Here is a 17,148-nt window from a genome sequence, read left to right as displayed (position 1 = left end):
AATTTGAGCGCAGCTGTATACTTGTTTTTATTTCGCAATATATTGGCTGGCGCGGACAATCTGTCTCGTACGGCAGGTTGCAAACGGAGCCAAATGAGGCGCGACTGCCTCACTAATTGGGAGATCGCGAGAGGCGGCGCATGCGGGACGCGTGGGCGCGATTAACAACAGCCGCGGCAGACAGACCTCCGCTCATGCAGCGCTTGGTTTCCATAGAGACGATGCGCGCTACTCTGACGCCATCTAATAAGCATCGTCGCCGCAATGCCCGTCTTGCGCGGCATTATGCTTTTCTTCTCTCGCTTTCGCCACACCCTCCTCCTCCGCTTTCCTCCTCGCGGCATCTTTGCCATCGCCGCCTTTCATCTTCCCTTAACCAGATTGCCCATCTTCCCTAACCAGATCACGCTAATCACCGTGGCATCTGCTGTAAAGCAGCTCTGCAGTTAAATGACTATGGCGGCGTTCCTGCATTGCTGTCCCAAATTACCTGTGCCACAATGCACAGCGAGATCGAAATTGTCACATGAAAATAGATCAAGCTAATACGCTGACTGACAACCGTTCAATAATCAGTGCACCCGCTGGACAACTCACCCGCCGAAATAGGAAGCAATGTCCACTGGAATCCAGAACATAGTAATCCGATGCAACGCGGCATGGCGAGCAGTTTAGCAAGAACAAGGTTGTTGAGTGGATTAGCTAATATCCTTTTGCGACTGGTATTCGCAAGTTTGTCATATTCACTGGTCAGCCAGATGTCATCCCGTCGCGCGAATATAGGCACACAAGAGACTATAATGTACTGCCGGCGTCAAACGAATACCGGCCTCACGATTCATGGAGTATTTTTTCCGATACTTACGCACAATATTTGACTACATAGGTAGAAGCCTGCTGCATAACACGTGCTTTCGATACAGTGCGGCATTCACTTTGATCTTACACGCCAGAAAGAAGTGGAAACTGAGCTTTCTGTGCTTCTGTTTCTTTTTTTTTTTTTTTTTCACTGGAACCGCGTCCCGTAATCTTCAGACGTCGACTGTAGAAATTCATTTTCGAGTAGCCGCTGACCTGGAGGCAGCAACAACCCGCGCCACCGGACGCGACAGGACTCTTCGTTTTCGATAAGAGGCAATCAGTCCGGATCAGTTTCGTGCGACCGGCCCTGGAATAACTGTTGAGCGATATAATACCAGCAGCCACTGTCAGTGATGGATCATCGACATCCGTTCCATTCAATCAATCCGCCCCAGGCACAAGTCAATCCGTACTCACGGATGAAGGCACAGCGTGCCGCCTTATGAGCTGGAGTCGCTTTATCTTTCGCTTATATGGAACGCCAGCCGCAGAAGCCGCAGCAACGGGTCACCTTCACTCGCTTCACGTATCAAGAATCTCGGCGCTAACAGCGATTCATTGCAAGGCGAGCGTAGAACAGCGACGAAGCGTGTCGCGCTAGCTGCGAGAAAAGAACTCACCGCACCCCCCCCCCCCCGCCCTCTCCTCTCTCATTGCAACAAGTTCCCACGTGACGTCACAGCCGTCAAGTGCATACACCGAGCGCTAGGCAGCGCTAATGAGTGTGACGCAGCCGAGTGGCCCTGATTAACTCCGCGCCGCCGATGTTTGCCACGCGAAGCGTGAAACGTTCCCACGGCTCCCGGCGCTGAGTCTGTAGTCTCGTAGTGGGCACGAAGCAAGTGGCCTGTGTTTGTGTGCACGTGCGGTTTAGCGAGCATTTTGTAGAGGGTGCCCTGTACATATGATCTCACGCGGTTAGCCTGCGTCTGTTGTGCTATGATTTTCCTTGCGTCTCCACCTTCCCTTTCGGTGTCACTCACCTATCGCTACATTCTCTCACTTCTTCCGGCGTATATTAAGCGACGCTTCTTCTTTCTGAAAGCCAAAGAGAAATTGGGCAGGAACCACTGGAGGGGATGATTGTCAAATTCAAGCGACAGCTTTCCGGTGTGCACCTGCTGACATATGCTGTTGGGGTCACTTATAGGCTATCTGTATTCATCACCATCATCAGCCTGGCTACGCCCACTGCAGGGCAAAGGCCTCTCCCATACTTCTCCAACTACACCGGTCATGCGCTAATTGTGGCCATGTTGTCCCTATATTGTCATCTTATTGTTATCATCTATATTAGATCATGCTATACGAGGCGTACGGTTGCTGTGACGGTTCGCTGCATCCGGGATCGGCCCGCGCTGCAAACCACACTAACACCCTTTCGTGGGGACACATTGTGCTCTCGTATCAGTATCGGCACACAGTCAGCACCTCCGTATTCGTCCCTGACAGTCCCGGACTGGCCGAGGTGGTGCTTTCAGCCAAGGAGCGTTGCGTATGCAGTGACTCGGGCGTTCCTGGACAGTCCGGGACGACAAATCGAGGAGGCCTCTAGCGTCTACGGGTTCGTTCCAGTTTACTCGGCCAGACAGCCTTCCACATAAAGTGGGGGGAAGAGCCAATCAGAGTTTTTTAAGAGGTATAAAATCAGACCGGCTGTTTGTATCATTGTGTGACGTAGATCGTGCAGATGATGACCGACAGCGCTATGAAACATACGTCCGGCCACCGCGCACTGCCTTCCCAAACGTTCGATAAACTTCTTATTCGTACCAGTCTGTCCGTGGCCAACATCTCATAGATTGCACGCATGCGTCCTCGAGAGCTCTGAATGCAACGTCACGTCCGAAGGATAGCGCATTTCGTTGAATATGCAGTGATTAAAACTGATTAACTAATGAATGTTATGGCCGATTGGTTGGTCTTGACGTCTCAAAGTCAACGGCATACTTCCTGTACTTGAACACGTGACGTCACGGCTCGTTGCTGCGCCCACATGCTATGCAAAAAGGTGAGGCGTGCAGACAGGACACAAGAGAAGTGGACAACGCGAACGCCTCACCTTTTTTCATAATGAATCCTTACGAACTAGCTCAGCTTTCTGGCCTTCTAAGTCTCATGCTATTCTCTTTCTTGTCCCGTGGTTTAGCGCTCTTCCAAAGTTGCCACAATGTATAAACAAGCTCAATTTTCAACCCGTCTTGCCGAGTAGAGGCACCTGCACGGTACGCTCGATTGGCTTTCCGCTGTTGGCATGAGCGTCGTTCGCACACACCTTATCGTTCCTGCTGGGCAGCGGTGCGCATACCACGTACACCGTGCTGCATACACTGATGTGAGCGGAACGGCCACTTTCAGTGCCACTGACGTACCGGTACGTTTTCTTGTTTCTGTGCCGCCATGTCACTGATGTCAGATAGGAGTATGAGGACCATACCAGAAGACCGTCGTTGCCATCGTCCGAGTCATTTATCCCCTATTGCATAACCACGAATAAACAGCTTTGTTCTTTTTATGATATCCAAACAAACAAAAATTATCGACGTTGGAAGTGCTTCACCTCTGGAAAAAGCCCGTCACTGAAAGGATTAAGTGGCAAGCTAAAGATACCCAATCCTTTCATTGGGCGCTGACAAAACACCGACGGTTTTCCTTCACTCTGATCTCGTGCACCATCGAGGTGCGACCAGCGTACGCCGTGAACCTGTCGCCGCCGTTCATCCCTGTCGGAGACGCCTGGCAGCTTCGAGGGCGCTGTTTCTGCAGCACAGTAGAAGTTTGCCTCGTGTGCAGTGTCGAGCCAACATGTCGCCTTCGCGTATTCTGTAGAACACCGCCCGAGGAGATTCAGTTCAACGCTAAACCTTGCTATCGCGTTCGCCTTTAGATTAAGATTTCTTAATCTAAAGATAGCTTATCTTTAGATTAAGATATCTAAAGTTCAGCGTGTGCAGGGCACTTTCCTTCAGCCGACACAGAGCGTCCGCTTACAAAATTGCGACAACCGCATGCTACGTATTTTCGTTGTGACATATCTTTAAGAGGCTCTAAAGAGGAACACTACATGTTCAGTAACGTTAGCAAATTGCATTTCTATAATACCACAAACCAAAGTAAACCCTACCCCCCACAAAGAAATAGAAAAAAAGTACTGGATGGTTGGCGACGAGTCTCCGCACAGGCCACCGACCACGAATTTGACGTCTTCTTGGGAGAAGTCAATTGCGATGGAGGAATGATCACGTTGCACTTCATAGAAAGCGAGGACTCGCCCTACGAACGTGTGCTTGTAATTGCGTGCGCGTTAAAGAACCCAAGACGGTGAAAATTAATTCAGAGTCCTGCACTACGGCGTGCCTCGTAATGATATTGTGGTTTTGGCACGTACAAGCCCGAGAATTTAATATATTTTTGGATTTTCATTCTACAAGATCTCGAGAACACGCCTTTTCGTTTGCGCGAGGGAGAATATGACTTGTGAATGTATACTACACCTTAAGAAAAATCCCGGGGAAAACGGGAGTAACTGGGCCATTAGTCCTAAAAAGTTCACTTTCGTCCCTCCAAGGACTAACTGCATGAATGTGCGTGCCGTGTGTAAATTTCGGAGAGTAAGTGTTTAGCCCCTGGTCGGAAATAGAGCAACTGGAGGACGAACGACAACAGTTACTCCCCACGCACTTCGCCGTTTTCGTCCGTGTCATGGAGCGATGCGGCGAAAACGGTATTGTCTATAAATCTTGAATAGTTCGAAGTTCGTGCACTGTCTGTTGAACTACATGCAAAGCAGCCCCTTGCTTCTTCGTGAGAAAATTGTGTGAAACTTAAAAGCTGGAATGTGAAGAGCCATGCCCTTCGTGCGAGCACCATAAGTGAGCGATACACATTAAACGCGCAAGTCATTGATAGACGGCTAGATTTTCTTGGTCAGTAGCACGTAAGTTCCTTCCGTTCCACGGAGGTTACGAACTTAACTGAAGCGAACTTGGAAGCTCAAGCGGGACACGCTAAGCGACAGAGAAATTGGCCTTCTCTGTCGTCTTGGGTGCCCAGGCCCGTTTGAGCTCGCTACACATATACATCGCGTAGTGCCTCAGTTTAAATACCCTAAGAATACTCAGGCTGATTTCTTTTCGCAGTCGCTTATGGTTGCAAGTACAGTCAACGTTAGACTCTCACTGCATATAGCATGTACAAAATGCCGACTCGATTTTATATTGCCGCACTTGCGTGCAAATGCTTTACTTTTTCTCAATATCCGGTGCTGCCAACCGACCACCGTGGTGAAGTGACCATACAGATATTCACCAAAAAATCTTGCTTTTAGTATTTGGAAAGACTTCATGCACTTCAAGCAAAAAAGCACTTAAAGGCATTGGCCCCGTATACATGGACGACACTACATAATCAGGCAATGAATCGCGCAGTCGAGCTTGAATCATTGTTATCAGAAAAGCAACCTTTTGATCAGGCAAAAAAAGAAACCTGCTTACAATCTGTTTGAGGAACAAATGTGACAACCCCAGCCCACCATTCAACACTCTATGGAACAGATTACTAGTAAGAAGTTGTATAAAGATCTTGTTGATGCATTCTTGCCTTTACCGTTGTATCGTACAGTATTTGTTTTAGGTTCAGAACGAGATGTTCTTAAGGGAGTTAAACGAATGCCGGTAAGAGCTTCTGTTAAATCTTTCTTTTTTCAACTACATACAGGCACTCTCCCAGTGAAACCGTGGTTGCAAAGCAAAGGCATTATTGTACCTTGGTCTGTGAATTGCTTTAAATGCAAAAAACCGGAGACGATCGAGCATATCTTTCTGGACTGCCATGACACAGTGTTTTTGTGGGATATTCTAAAACGCAGCTTTAAAAAGGAATTGCCGTTAAGTGCTTTCGGGATACGCTTCCTGCCATGCGCGGAACCAGAGTGCCTGTCGATATGTTAATGCTTCTGTGCATGTATAGAGTGTGGAGAACGCGTATAGATATTAGACATGAGCGCATTGTTCAGGCCCCAGCACATGAATACTTCATTGAAAGTGTGCTATATATACGCGAATTTTTCTGTGCACAGAGTGACCCTCCCGATTGGCTATGTGCTTTGGACAAAGTGACTAGCCTACATCGTTCTCATCACAACACACTGGTCCGTCATTGACTAGTTGTTTCTTTATGGCCATGTAATATTCACATTGTACTTTCTTTTGCCAAGCCGGTAACAGAAAAAAAAAAAAGAACACCGTGGGGAAGTGGTTAGAGTACCCGACTTGTGAGCGAGAGGTCTTGAGTTCGAGTCCTATTGGCGGGCACGTTTTTTTTTTAGCTCAATAATTTTTTATTAGGGTATAAATGCCTAATTTCATTAATGCCACCTTTGCGGAGCTTCGGACAAGTGCAACTGTTAGTCCTCGAAGGAGTAAGCGCATGTGGAGTAACAGTTCATCCCATGTCAGTTAGTCCTCAAAAGGACTAATGGTTGTGGTAAATCACTTAGTCCCCAAAAGGACTAACCTCTCTACCCCTTTTAGTCCTGTTTTTCTTAGAGTGTATGTACCGTATGAATATTTCTGTACTAAACACTACGCCGCTAAATCAGTCCAAGAAATTCCGTTTTCTGTGCGCACAACATATGCAGCTTGCGAGAGGTGCCCAAGTGCCAGAGTGCACATCTCGAAATGGAAACAAAACACGGTATGCAATAAAACATATTTTATTATAATTTTCGTTTCACAATAACATCATAGGCTGCTAAACTCGCAGCTTTTGCATGAGATGAGAGAACACATAGAATATCGCGAAAAGGAATCCAAAGCAGAACGAACAGGTTGGACAATGATACTCTTAAAATCTTCTTTACAAGTGTCTTCCAAACACATGTCATAAGTATTATTTTTGTCTATCACCGTAATACCGGTTTCATTGCAAGAAAGCACTGGTGTATGTGCAGTAAAACAAACATCTGAGAGTTATAGCGTACAATTACGACAAGCGTGTTTGCTACCCGCTATCTGTGCGGGAGCTAGATAAGCAGCATCACACTGGCGCGGCCTAGCTACTATGCGCGAAGTTCGCAGGTATCGGTAAAGGCAGCACAGTAGCGGTACGCTAAAGCTCCCTATTATGAAAAGTACCAGACGAGGAAAAAGTAAGTTTTCAAGCGCTTCATGACACCGGAAAAGAACAAGTAACCATGGCAAGGCACACAGACAGCAATATACTAGAGTAACTGTCTGGCGTACTGAGGTTGTATATGATTAAGGACACAGCTTGAGTAAGTAAGGCATACAGTTTTTTTAACATGCTGAATAGGTTAAGTCGGGAGCCAGTATTCAGTGACTTCGAAATTTAGTGTAAAAATGTGCATAATTATTCCAGACGCAACCAGATAAAAATTCCACAGCTCCTAAGAACACTGGGAGTCAGAAATGCGTGAAAGCTTGTGAACATGGCGGTATACTCTACCTTAAGAACAAAAGGAGTACTGATAACTCCCTTTTGTGGGAGTAACGGCTCGTTCCATGTTTAACTTCCTCTTAGATAACTATCATACTCCCCTGTGGGGTAGATTTGCTCCTTTTGTGTCCAATGAGAGCGAATGCCTTCGTCAGAGATAACCTGCCCTATAAAAATGAAGTTAAACATGGGAAAAGCAGTAAGCGACACAAAGTACTCCCTTTGTTCCCGCACTCTTAAACCAGTTTCACCCTTTGGGGTGTATATTTGCCACACAACAATAAACGTCTTCTGTATTGCTCACATTTCCTTTCGTTAACGCTGCGAGCCCGGTACTTCCAAGTCACGAACGGCATGCGCGTTATCAGCATGACAGCGTTCTCGACAGGAAAGTAGCGAGCGCAGCGTTTTGAAGAAAGGAAACGTAAGCAAGACAGGTTACATTTGTTGTGTGGCACATATACACCTCAAACAGTGTTCATTTGTTCAAAAGTGCAGTGTGTAGCGTTTATTTGTAAGTACTATGGAAAAACAGTTTCTTCAAGGAGTAACAGCAAAGCCACACATCAATGGAATGTTTCGAATATTTGGCAGTGAGGCTGCTATGGAATGTTATTGATAACGATGGTAAACGGCATAAACAGCAACAATTGAACAAGTAACACAATTTTTGTTGATCAAGGCATCGACACCATGTACATGAAACAGTTCAAACATTGAACGAACAATCAGTTGTACATGTGTATTTCGTCAGCACTACGAGAGAACGCACATTTTCAATATTACAGAAATCGCACAACGCTGCATCAAAATGCGCAGGTTATGCATTCATACAAACAGTTAAGCATCACAGATTTGTGTGTAGTAACAAGAGAATGTGGTCATGAATCGCAGTGGCCGATTGTCCGCAGTCGTATCGTTCACCGAAAACACCTTTGCAATTCCCTCATTCGTATTTTTTTCGATAATTCAGTGGCCCCAATGTATCTATGTAATAAACAGTGCCAGTAAAAAAAATAATCAGTGAAATGGTGAACAGTAAGTAAAATCGCTAAGTGTAAGGTAACGTGGCTTTTTTCTTTGTTAGGTGTAAACACACACACACAGAGGCCCCGAGACCATTCTGAATGTTATAGCTAGAGAAATCGTATCACTTGTGTACCAGTCAGACGGCACTACTGGGTAGCTAAAATTAACGTCGTGCCGTCAGCAAATTATCTCGTGGTGCATCCTTCACTATCGTTGGTGGTGGCGATTTTCGAAAAAAGCTCATTCCAAATGTAAAAGGAGCTAAGCAGTTAACTACTCGACGAGCCAAAGAAACGGATCTACCGAGTATCTAAAACTCATTGCCGTCATTCTGCCAAGAAGTTGTTCTGCAGTAATCTATTACGTCACATTGTCCATTGCAGTGATTTTTCTGAGAAAGGCCATAGTGCACGATAAAAAGGGCGCCAGGCAGGTATCTGACGCGTTAAAGAAACCAAACTGCCAAGTAGCTAAAACTTCCTAATGCCGTCGAGCATTTTGCCACGGTGACACCGTTGGGTGAAAGAAAGATTCGTCAAAGGCTGAAACAAAGTTGCAAATGATGCGCGCTTAAGAGCGCTTCATAGAAAAAGGTCAAGCTACATATTTGTGCGCGACCGACCTGAGTACACTTGTGATTACGCGCTATGGCGCGTGGCAGAAGCTCACTAGATACCTCTACTGTGCGAGGGTAAACGAACGACAAAACGTAAAATGTGTTCATAAAATGAGAACGGCGGTGATTTATGTACATGTCATGGTGCTTTACAACTGCGCTACTCTGGTGGCGATAATGAAATATGTTAATTATCTGAGTCTCCACGGGTGATATCGAGGACGTTTTGTGATAATTAAAAAAAAAAAAATAGAAAATGGGACTAGACACACTTGAACCATTCAGTTTTGGTGCAGTGCGAACTCAATAAATTATGATACAGTGAAAGAAAGGAGACATACAATAGCCACGTGACAAATAAAAATGAAAAAGAGAAGTGCTCTCGTAGAATATATTAATAAAGGGCCTTGGTAAAAATCTACCCGACTCTGGGTGTTTTTCATATGTGTGATCCTTTCAATAGACAGCCATAGAAGGCTTACTTTGTTTCTTGGATGGGATATTTATATGGGACAGTTCTGTTCCCTATAATAAGTATCTCTGATAATTCATAGCACCGGTATGTAAATGCATCAAAAACCCTCGAGCGGGCAGCATTTTTGAGACCATGCAGTCTTGCAATTCCAAGGCTGCTGAGGCATAGTAGGGCACAAAAGAAATATTTTATGCTATCTTTTGAGATCATGTGAGCTCTCTACTATTTTAGAAAAGCAGATACTTTGCTCTTGTTACTGTAGAAAAATCACCGCTGACAAAAATCATAGACTAGTCGGTGTTTTGCGTACGCGCGACGTACAGACTTCGCAACTCAACTTTACTACGCACATGCATCAAAATACTCTGTAGTTAAGCAAAGCATCCACGTGGGCTTTGCTTTGGTATGTGCTTGTACCACGTAACAAACGCGTATTTCAGACACACGCACAAACTGGGAAGTAGTGCAAACTGAGAACTTCTCACATGAAACGAGACGCCTATCTTCAGCGTCTCGTATTTAACGCGAGTTAAATACAATCACCGTAATGACATTCTTTCTAACGAAAACAGCAATGATCTGGCACTTGTAAAAACATAAAACAGCAACATAAAGTGCGAAACGCGGTCTTGAGATACAAATGCCCGTTAACTTTCATTTATATTATACATATACATATATATAACACACATTTCTTTCAACCCGCAAGCTTTGCGTAAAATATGTGTAGTAGCGGGCGAGCGGAGGTTGTATGAGATAACCGCTATCTCCTACTCGCCACTTGTCGAACGACTAAGTGAACACACACAAAAAAAGAGAAAATGTGCTTTGCAGAGAAAAGAAAGCTTTGGGACTCTGCAGATTTCCGAGATCTTTGAACTAGGGTTAGAAGATTCTACTAAAGGCGCTAAAGCAACCTCGTTTTTTTTTAATTCTTATAGAAACACTCTGCGAAACTTGGAGTTAACAAGAAAGTCATACGTAACCATTAAGATTAACAATCAACGGGTAGAGCTGAGTGCTGAAGACATTTTCGACAACACTGTGTCAAAGCCTTGGGTTCCGTATCCCGAAATCGATAGGCAGAACGAAATGTGACAAAACATCCAGCAGTATTTCATAACTCCAAGGAGGTATCTGCAGAGGCGAAATTTCTTTGGCTTCAGTGGCAGTAAGCGTTAGTGCAAAGGAAACAGGTAGTGCTGACCTTCGCTTACATAAAAAATGCCGCAGGGAAACTGATGAGATCTTTGAGTATTTGTAGCCCAACATTCTATTGTAAGGTGAACAGGCGTTCGCCAAAAAGCCCAGCAAAGAACTCTATGCCTGCCATCAGACGTTGAAGCACGGTGTGAGTTTAAAGCGACCAGATGTTTAGGTAAATCTGGCGCATACAATCTGGGCCTACATATTCACGGCAAGCCTCCCATGGGAGGCAGGAAGTTTAAATTGTGGTGCAAGCATTAGTGCACGACACTTCCGCTACGTTTTTAGTTGATCCAGATTTGACTGTGTTCTCTTAGTTCAAGGAGCCGAGTTGTCCAAATGCGCGTTTGTACTGGCAAACTGGCAAAAAACCGAAGGGTTAAGAGATGTGTAGTGGTATACCACGGCTACAACATTCCTTAATTATAGCTATCCATGACGGCTGAGAACTGACGTCCTGGTTGAAGGAATGCTGAAATTGTCAGGTCGCGCGCAAATGCTGCGAATGTATGTCGCTAAGATGCTTTGGAAGTCACTAGAAGAACTGTCGCGCTTAAGCTTCAACAATACGGGCCTAAACAGAGTTTCGGCTCCTTCGGAACGAACAATCATTTTCAACCAACAGAAAGAACAGCTTCAATATGATGTAGCAGCATCAGCGAGATGACAATGACCCGCAATGCGTAAATGACAGCCCACACAGTTCTTGTGCCAGAACATTTCTAAAGACACTGTAGGCAGGTGGCGCGACGTACCTGGTTAAGAACATACGTCGAGTGAGGCACATAGCAAGCACTTTATAAACAAAGGGACTGATTGCAACTCTCTTTTGCAGGAAGGAGTATTTAACTGCATTTTAACTCAAATTTCAGAAATTCTACACTAACGTTCATTACAGAGTTTTGTAGGCCGTGATGAAGTGCTTTGTGCTTATGAGAATGAACACATTATACCGGGGAATAGGTAAACTACAAATAAGTCAATCTTTACACCATTTTCAGAGTTATTTTTACTCTACTACAGAGTAGGTTAGCTGAACCTAAAGAAGGTTAACACACTCCACAGATGTTTACGATAACATTTAAAAGTGGAGTCCGACTCCATTTTGATGAGTTACGTAGTCCACGACGGGGCGGTAGGTGGAGTCTAAAAGCGAAGTCGAATAGAAGATAAACAGTGACTCCCAGCAAAAGGGAGTTATCTAAACTTCTTTGGTTCATGGAATGAGGACATGTAAAAAACGGAATGTCGAACGCGAAACGTAACAGGTTTCCGAAGCGAATGACACAGGAAATATAAATGTACACGAAACGGAAATTGGACGCATGGGAAAGACGATCATCTAGAAGTTGATGTCTTGAACATCAGTCGGCGTGTTGGGTTTACTGGACTGAGTGTCAGCGATGCAGGGCGTTAATAGGGTGCTGCTTTTGCAGCTCGGGTAGGGTGTAACTGCTCCACTTTTCGAGTAGGATTGCTGTTGCTGCTGCTGAAAGGCGGCCACGCTGGTCGCCATCAGGGTTTCTATTTCGAGGACGCACCGCCGGATCTCCACCTAAGAGGTAAAAAAAGATACATTGAAACAACGTACGTGTTTTATTTCGCAGTAAGAGCTTAAATTTCGTGAAGAGTGCAAAATAAGGCTGATCATTCGATTAGTAAAGGAGAGCGCGGTATGCTAAGCTGAAGAAGGCAATCAAAAAGGGTAATCAATAAGGGTAATCAAAAACGAACAAGGGGGCAAATAGCACTCCGCGACAGTGCTGTAAGGGCTCATTTTACTCCTGTGTCTGTTCCAGGGCGTATGCATGCAGTGTGTCCCGCGCGCGAGAGAGCGCGTTCTCCGACTTATTACAGCATTTCCGAGCAACTCTGCTGCCTGTAACTGCAAGATCGTCATTAGGGAAAGAAAGACGCCGGCGTTGTGAACGCTGACAATACGTCGGAAAGAGGCGTCCCATTCGTCTAAGCGGAGAAAGAGGATGTATATACACGCACCGTCCGGACATTGGTGATTCTCTCGAGGGACGACATGAGCTCGTCCTGCGCTTCTGCGGTGGGCAGTGGTGTCCGGAGTCCATGAACGGCTGCGGCTACGCTCGAAGCGGCCAGCAGTGCAGGGCTGTAGCCAACGAAGTGGTACTCTGCGAGCAGGAAAAAAAAAACACGGAGGAGATGAGCGGAAAGTTATAGTAGCAAGGATTTCGGCGAAAGGCAAGCATTTCACAAGGATTTCACGAAAGAGTACACTATACTAGAAGGTCTAGCGCCTCTCGTAAAAATCATGCATGATATTCAGCTGCAACTCATGAGAACGCATACAGTATTTTTAATATAGAGTTTCTTGAGGGGTTGTTCGTTGATGGACTGCCAACAGTGCTTAATAAGGCGTTTGAGTGTTTTACTACCGTATCTATTACAAACAAATTAAAGAGGACGCTGCACTAATCCGCCAGGCATAAGTGCGTACACTGTACGGCGATACTACGCACCACCACGTTGAGAACAAACCCAGCTGACAAACCGGCGTGTTTGGCACGTGGCAAATACCACCGACACACTCCAAGGTTACTTGGAGTGCCCCAGTACATTCTCTTCTCCACACTTTTTAATTCGCTCAAACATCCTGTCCTTCCTTCCCTACTCCTGGGAGAGCCGGACCACTCCACAGCAGGAACGCCATACACAAAGCACGTCAGTAGGCTACACAAATGTACTCGGCAACAAGACCGCGGACTCTGACAGCGAAGACGTGGAACGAGAATTGTTAAGAAATAAAATTCCTCTCTCTCGCGTTCTCACGTGACTGAGAACTTTGTGCGCGTCATGTTTTTCAGGCATCGAAGCTCGAAGCGCGCCACAGTGGACTTACAATGTACCGAAATTCACTACTCAAAGATACCAAGACTATGGAGACGTTTTTTGGAAGGCACAACGAGAGTGTGGACATGCCCCATCACGGTTAACTAGTTCGTGTGCCTTGTATACGTGTAAATGTAAAGCGAAGAAAGTGCGATGACAGCAATGTAACGACAAGCCACGCGAATCAAATGATGCCGTACTGGTTCCGCAAACTAGCTCTAAGCTCTGAACGCTGACGAACGCCCCAAGCGATCCTCGTCGGGAATGCGGGCAACTAACTTCCCACAGCTTCGAGTCGCCGGTCAGCGTACAGCACGGGACATTACAACGAAGGGAAATCCGTAATCTGCGCTCATTCTTCGAGCGCTTTAAAGGCCTCTTCCGTTAGGGGAGCACCGCCGGGAAAAACGTCTCCACCGGTACCGGGGAAGTGCGGTGGGACACAAGAAGAGAAGACTGAGTGCGTCGATCGGAGACGCGAAGAGGAAGGAAGTGAACTTCCGGTCGCCTGAGGCCGATGTCGCAGCGACGCGGTGTATATGTATATTTACGCGGTGAAATGACGCGACCGATACCTTCTTCCTCAGTAATGTACTAGATCCCCTTCTCCCGTCTCGTTGCTTATCAACACACATTAGAAGAGCGGCGTCTATACGGAACCAGGGTGTCGTGTATCTTGTCGAAGTGCATGCTGCCCTCACTGGCTAGTGCAATGAGAAAAAAAAAAAAAAAGAACCACCGCTTCATGCCGACGAAGGAGATCGCGTAGTCTCTGCATTAAAAAAAGAGACGGTTTAGTTCAAAGTGGCACACCACTGTATTTTAAACGTTACGAAACTGTCTAAATTAACTTTTTTTATGGTGGTCGCCTCGGTGGCTCTAACAGTAGCGCGCATATTATTCAATCATTCCCGCAGCGTCTTCCTGGGGTCCTCTAAGCTCTCCGAAGGGGAGCTCATCGGCAAATATTAATTATAATCCGAAGACCGAAGAAAAATGAACAACCATGCCGCAAATCGCTGCAGCCCACCCTGCCACGCCAGTCGGTTTCCATTCTCCGAGAACAGCGGCTACTGTGTAGGAACCAGTTTTACGAGCGCGTCGTCGGCTCGAAGGAACGGAGGTCCCGACCTTTTATTCCCTCCGCGCTACCGCTCTATAACCTTGCACCTCCGCGCTCTCCCTCGATACATACACGCGTACGCTTTAGAAAACCTCCCGGTAGCAAAAACGAAGAACGAGAAAAGAAAGCCGAAGCGAAGCCAAGACAAGCCCAGCGGGAAGTACGTACGCCGGGAGCAGGCGACCGCACGGCGCCCCACCCATTTAAAGGTCTCCCTCCCCCCTCCCCCCCGCTCCGTCCGTGGGACCACCTGCCCTGGTTTCGCCTCGACAGGGCGCAGCTGAAAGCGCTCGCCCGTTGCCGCCGCCTCACAGCGTTACGTTCGCCCCCAGGCGTCGTCGTCTTCGCAGGACGCCATTTTTAAAGTTTCCGGCCGTATGTTCCGGAAGCCAGGGCTCTTCCTCCTCCTCCTCCCCTTTTCATCGTTGCACACGGCCCGACGTCCGCTCTTAGAGTCGCCACGCTGGGCCTACACGCCACATGAGTGCGACCGGCTCGCGCATATGTACTAATTCTGGTAGGAAATTCTGTGGCTTCGGCGGGTATACGGTGGACGTCACTTTCGGCGCGGTCATTTTTGAAAGGACGCCGGAGAGAGACGCGATGTCTACTAGACCGCAAAAATCATCGCTTGCATTGAAGCGACTATTTCTCAAGGGGGAACCTTTAGCACGCCTCTATACGATTAACTTCTACGGTATTTTAATGATTTCCTTTAAGCATTTTTACGAGTGTCTAAACTTTTCCTTCTCGTTGCTCCCGATTCCCTAATGTGGACCAGTTTGAATCCCTTTTTAGTTTCTCTTAATATAATACTGTATTCACCGTTCACGGCATTCCATTTTTTTCTTCTCGTTTATTCCTTATTTCATGTCTTTATGTACAACACACTGTCTGTATAGTGCTCCTGCCCTATGCTAAGTTCTCTTGGTCTTTAATATACTTAAAATAAATTATAAAGAATAAATAGTAAATCGTCTGCATTTGATTGCGTCTACAGCATCCTGCAAGCCCGGAACGAGCCCTTTCGCTCTGCATAGACCAAGCGCCATATAAAGAGGCCTACTCGGCCAGTGACAATCACCGATGAAAAGAAGTGCGATACATCTGAGTCACCGCGATTTCTTCCGCGCTCGCTAACTACCGCTGCAGTAGACTGTGGGGCGTAGCCGAAGTTTCGCAGTTCCAGCTACTCCCTCGCCCCCCCCCCCCCCGCCTTCCCCCCGCCCCCGGAACACTTGCCCCCCACCCCATTAAGCGTATACCATACATTATTATTTTGCTATTTTGGGTTATAGTTTCGTGCCAAGGCATATCGCCAGGATGTGCTGGCATGGAGAGCCCCTGGCCGGTCATGGGCCGCGCGTGATAGAGCGGGGAAGGCCGTAGCGTGGACCACGGTGACGTGAATGGCGGAGAAGGTTTAAATGAAAGAGGGGGGGGGGGGAGCGCGCACGGACGCTCCACAAAAGACCTAGCCATCTGTCGCTTCTGAAGAAGGCTCTGACCAGCGGCCGCAGCAATCACTCCACCGCAGGGCAGTCGTATAGTCGTGTACATGACCGCTCCCCGCGCATTTGCTTTCTTCTTTCCGCGACGTTGTACGCAACGGTGCGATAGAGGAGCCATATGTACGTTGGCTAAGAATTAATGTGCAGGCTAATCTGTTTGCGCGAGAATACTCGCTCTGGCTCTTCTGCCGAATTTGATTGCATTCTCGAACCCCATTTAATGTTCACTCGCAGCGGCGGTTCAGTGTATCTAGCGTCGTGCTGCTCAGCACGAGGTAGCGGGTTCGAATCCCGACCGCGACGGTCACATTCCGCGGGGCACGCAATGCAAGAAGGAAAAGAAAAGCACGCTGGTGTACGCTGTGCTTTTGGTGTACGTTAATGAACCCCAGGTGGTCGAGGTTAATCAGAATTCCTCCACTTGTCCTTCGTATAGCCCAGTATGCAGTTTCCGAACGTTGAAACACACAATTCTTTCTCTACCTGTCCTTTTGCCTTCTTATTTACGGAAACAGATTTTTTTGTTTTTTTTTTTAACCTTACGCAGTGTATAACGCCTCGACGCAAAGTATCTTGCTGCTTTATGTCATATTTCTTGCTGTTTTTGCTGTTTTTATGCGATCCTTATGTGTTCATTCCTTTTTGTTTTGTTTTTTGACATCTTTCTCTACATATGCAAATTTCATCGTTTTGTGCCAATATTTGAATCCCTTTATGCATAGATATCTTTTTACGGATTGTATCTTGCTATAAACTGTGTCATATGCCCCTCTCACGCTATGCCTCTTCCTAAGTCTGCGAGGTTTTTCTAAATATATAAATAAACAACCGCGAAACGGCGAATGCTTCCGCAAATTAAATCGCAAGCATTCTCATTAAATTGCGCAGAGAGAGGCACGTCGAAGTACTTTTTTTTTACCAAAATTCATGTAGCAGAACCCGAGCCAACTCCAACGCTTCCTCGTCGTCGCAACTAGAATATCAGCTATGCATACAACGATCCTCTGGC

General features: G+C 46.5%; 1 protein-coding gene across 1 annotated transcript in view; it reads right to left on the bottom strand.

Annotated features, from left to right (window-relative positions):
* Nucleotides 1-11,788: 11,788 nt before the first annotated feature.
* Nucleotides 11,789-17,148, bottom strand: part of LOC126544401 (G1/S-specific cyclin-D2-like) — a 30,091-nt gene continuing 24,731 nt past the window's right edge. The window contains exons 4-5 of the mRNA XM_050191717.3: nt 12,642-12,787; nt 11,789-12,198 (exon numbers count right to left, since the gene is read on the bottom strand). Of these exons, the coding sequence (XP_050047674.1) occupies nt 11,986-12,198; nt 12,642-12,787 (359 nt within the window). The 3' untranslated portion in view covers nt 11,789-11,985. The remainder of the gene's footprint in view (nt 12,199-12,641; nt 12,788-17,148) is intronic.

This window comes from Dermacentor andersoni, chromosome 10 (genome assembly GCF_023375885.2).
Source record: "Dermacentor andersoni chromosome 10, qqDerAnde1_hic_scaffold, whole genome shotgun sequence".
In the NCBI taxonomy this organism is placed as follows: Eukaryota; Metazoa; Arthropoda; class Arachnida; order Ixodida; family Ixodidae; genus Dermacentor; species Dermacentor andersoni.
The sequence above is the reverse complement of the archived record's forward strand: the minus strand, read 5'-3'. Positions and strand labels throughout refer to the sequence as shown.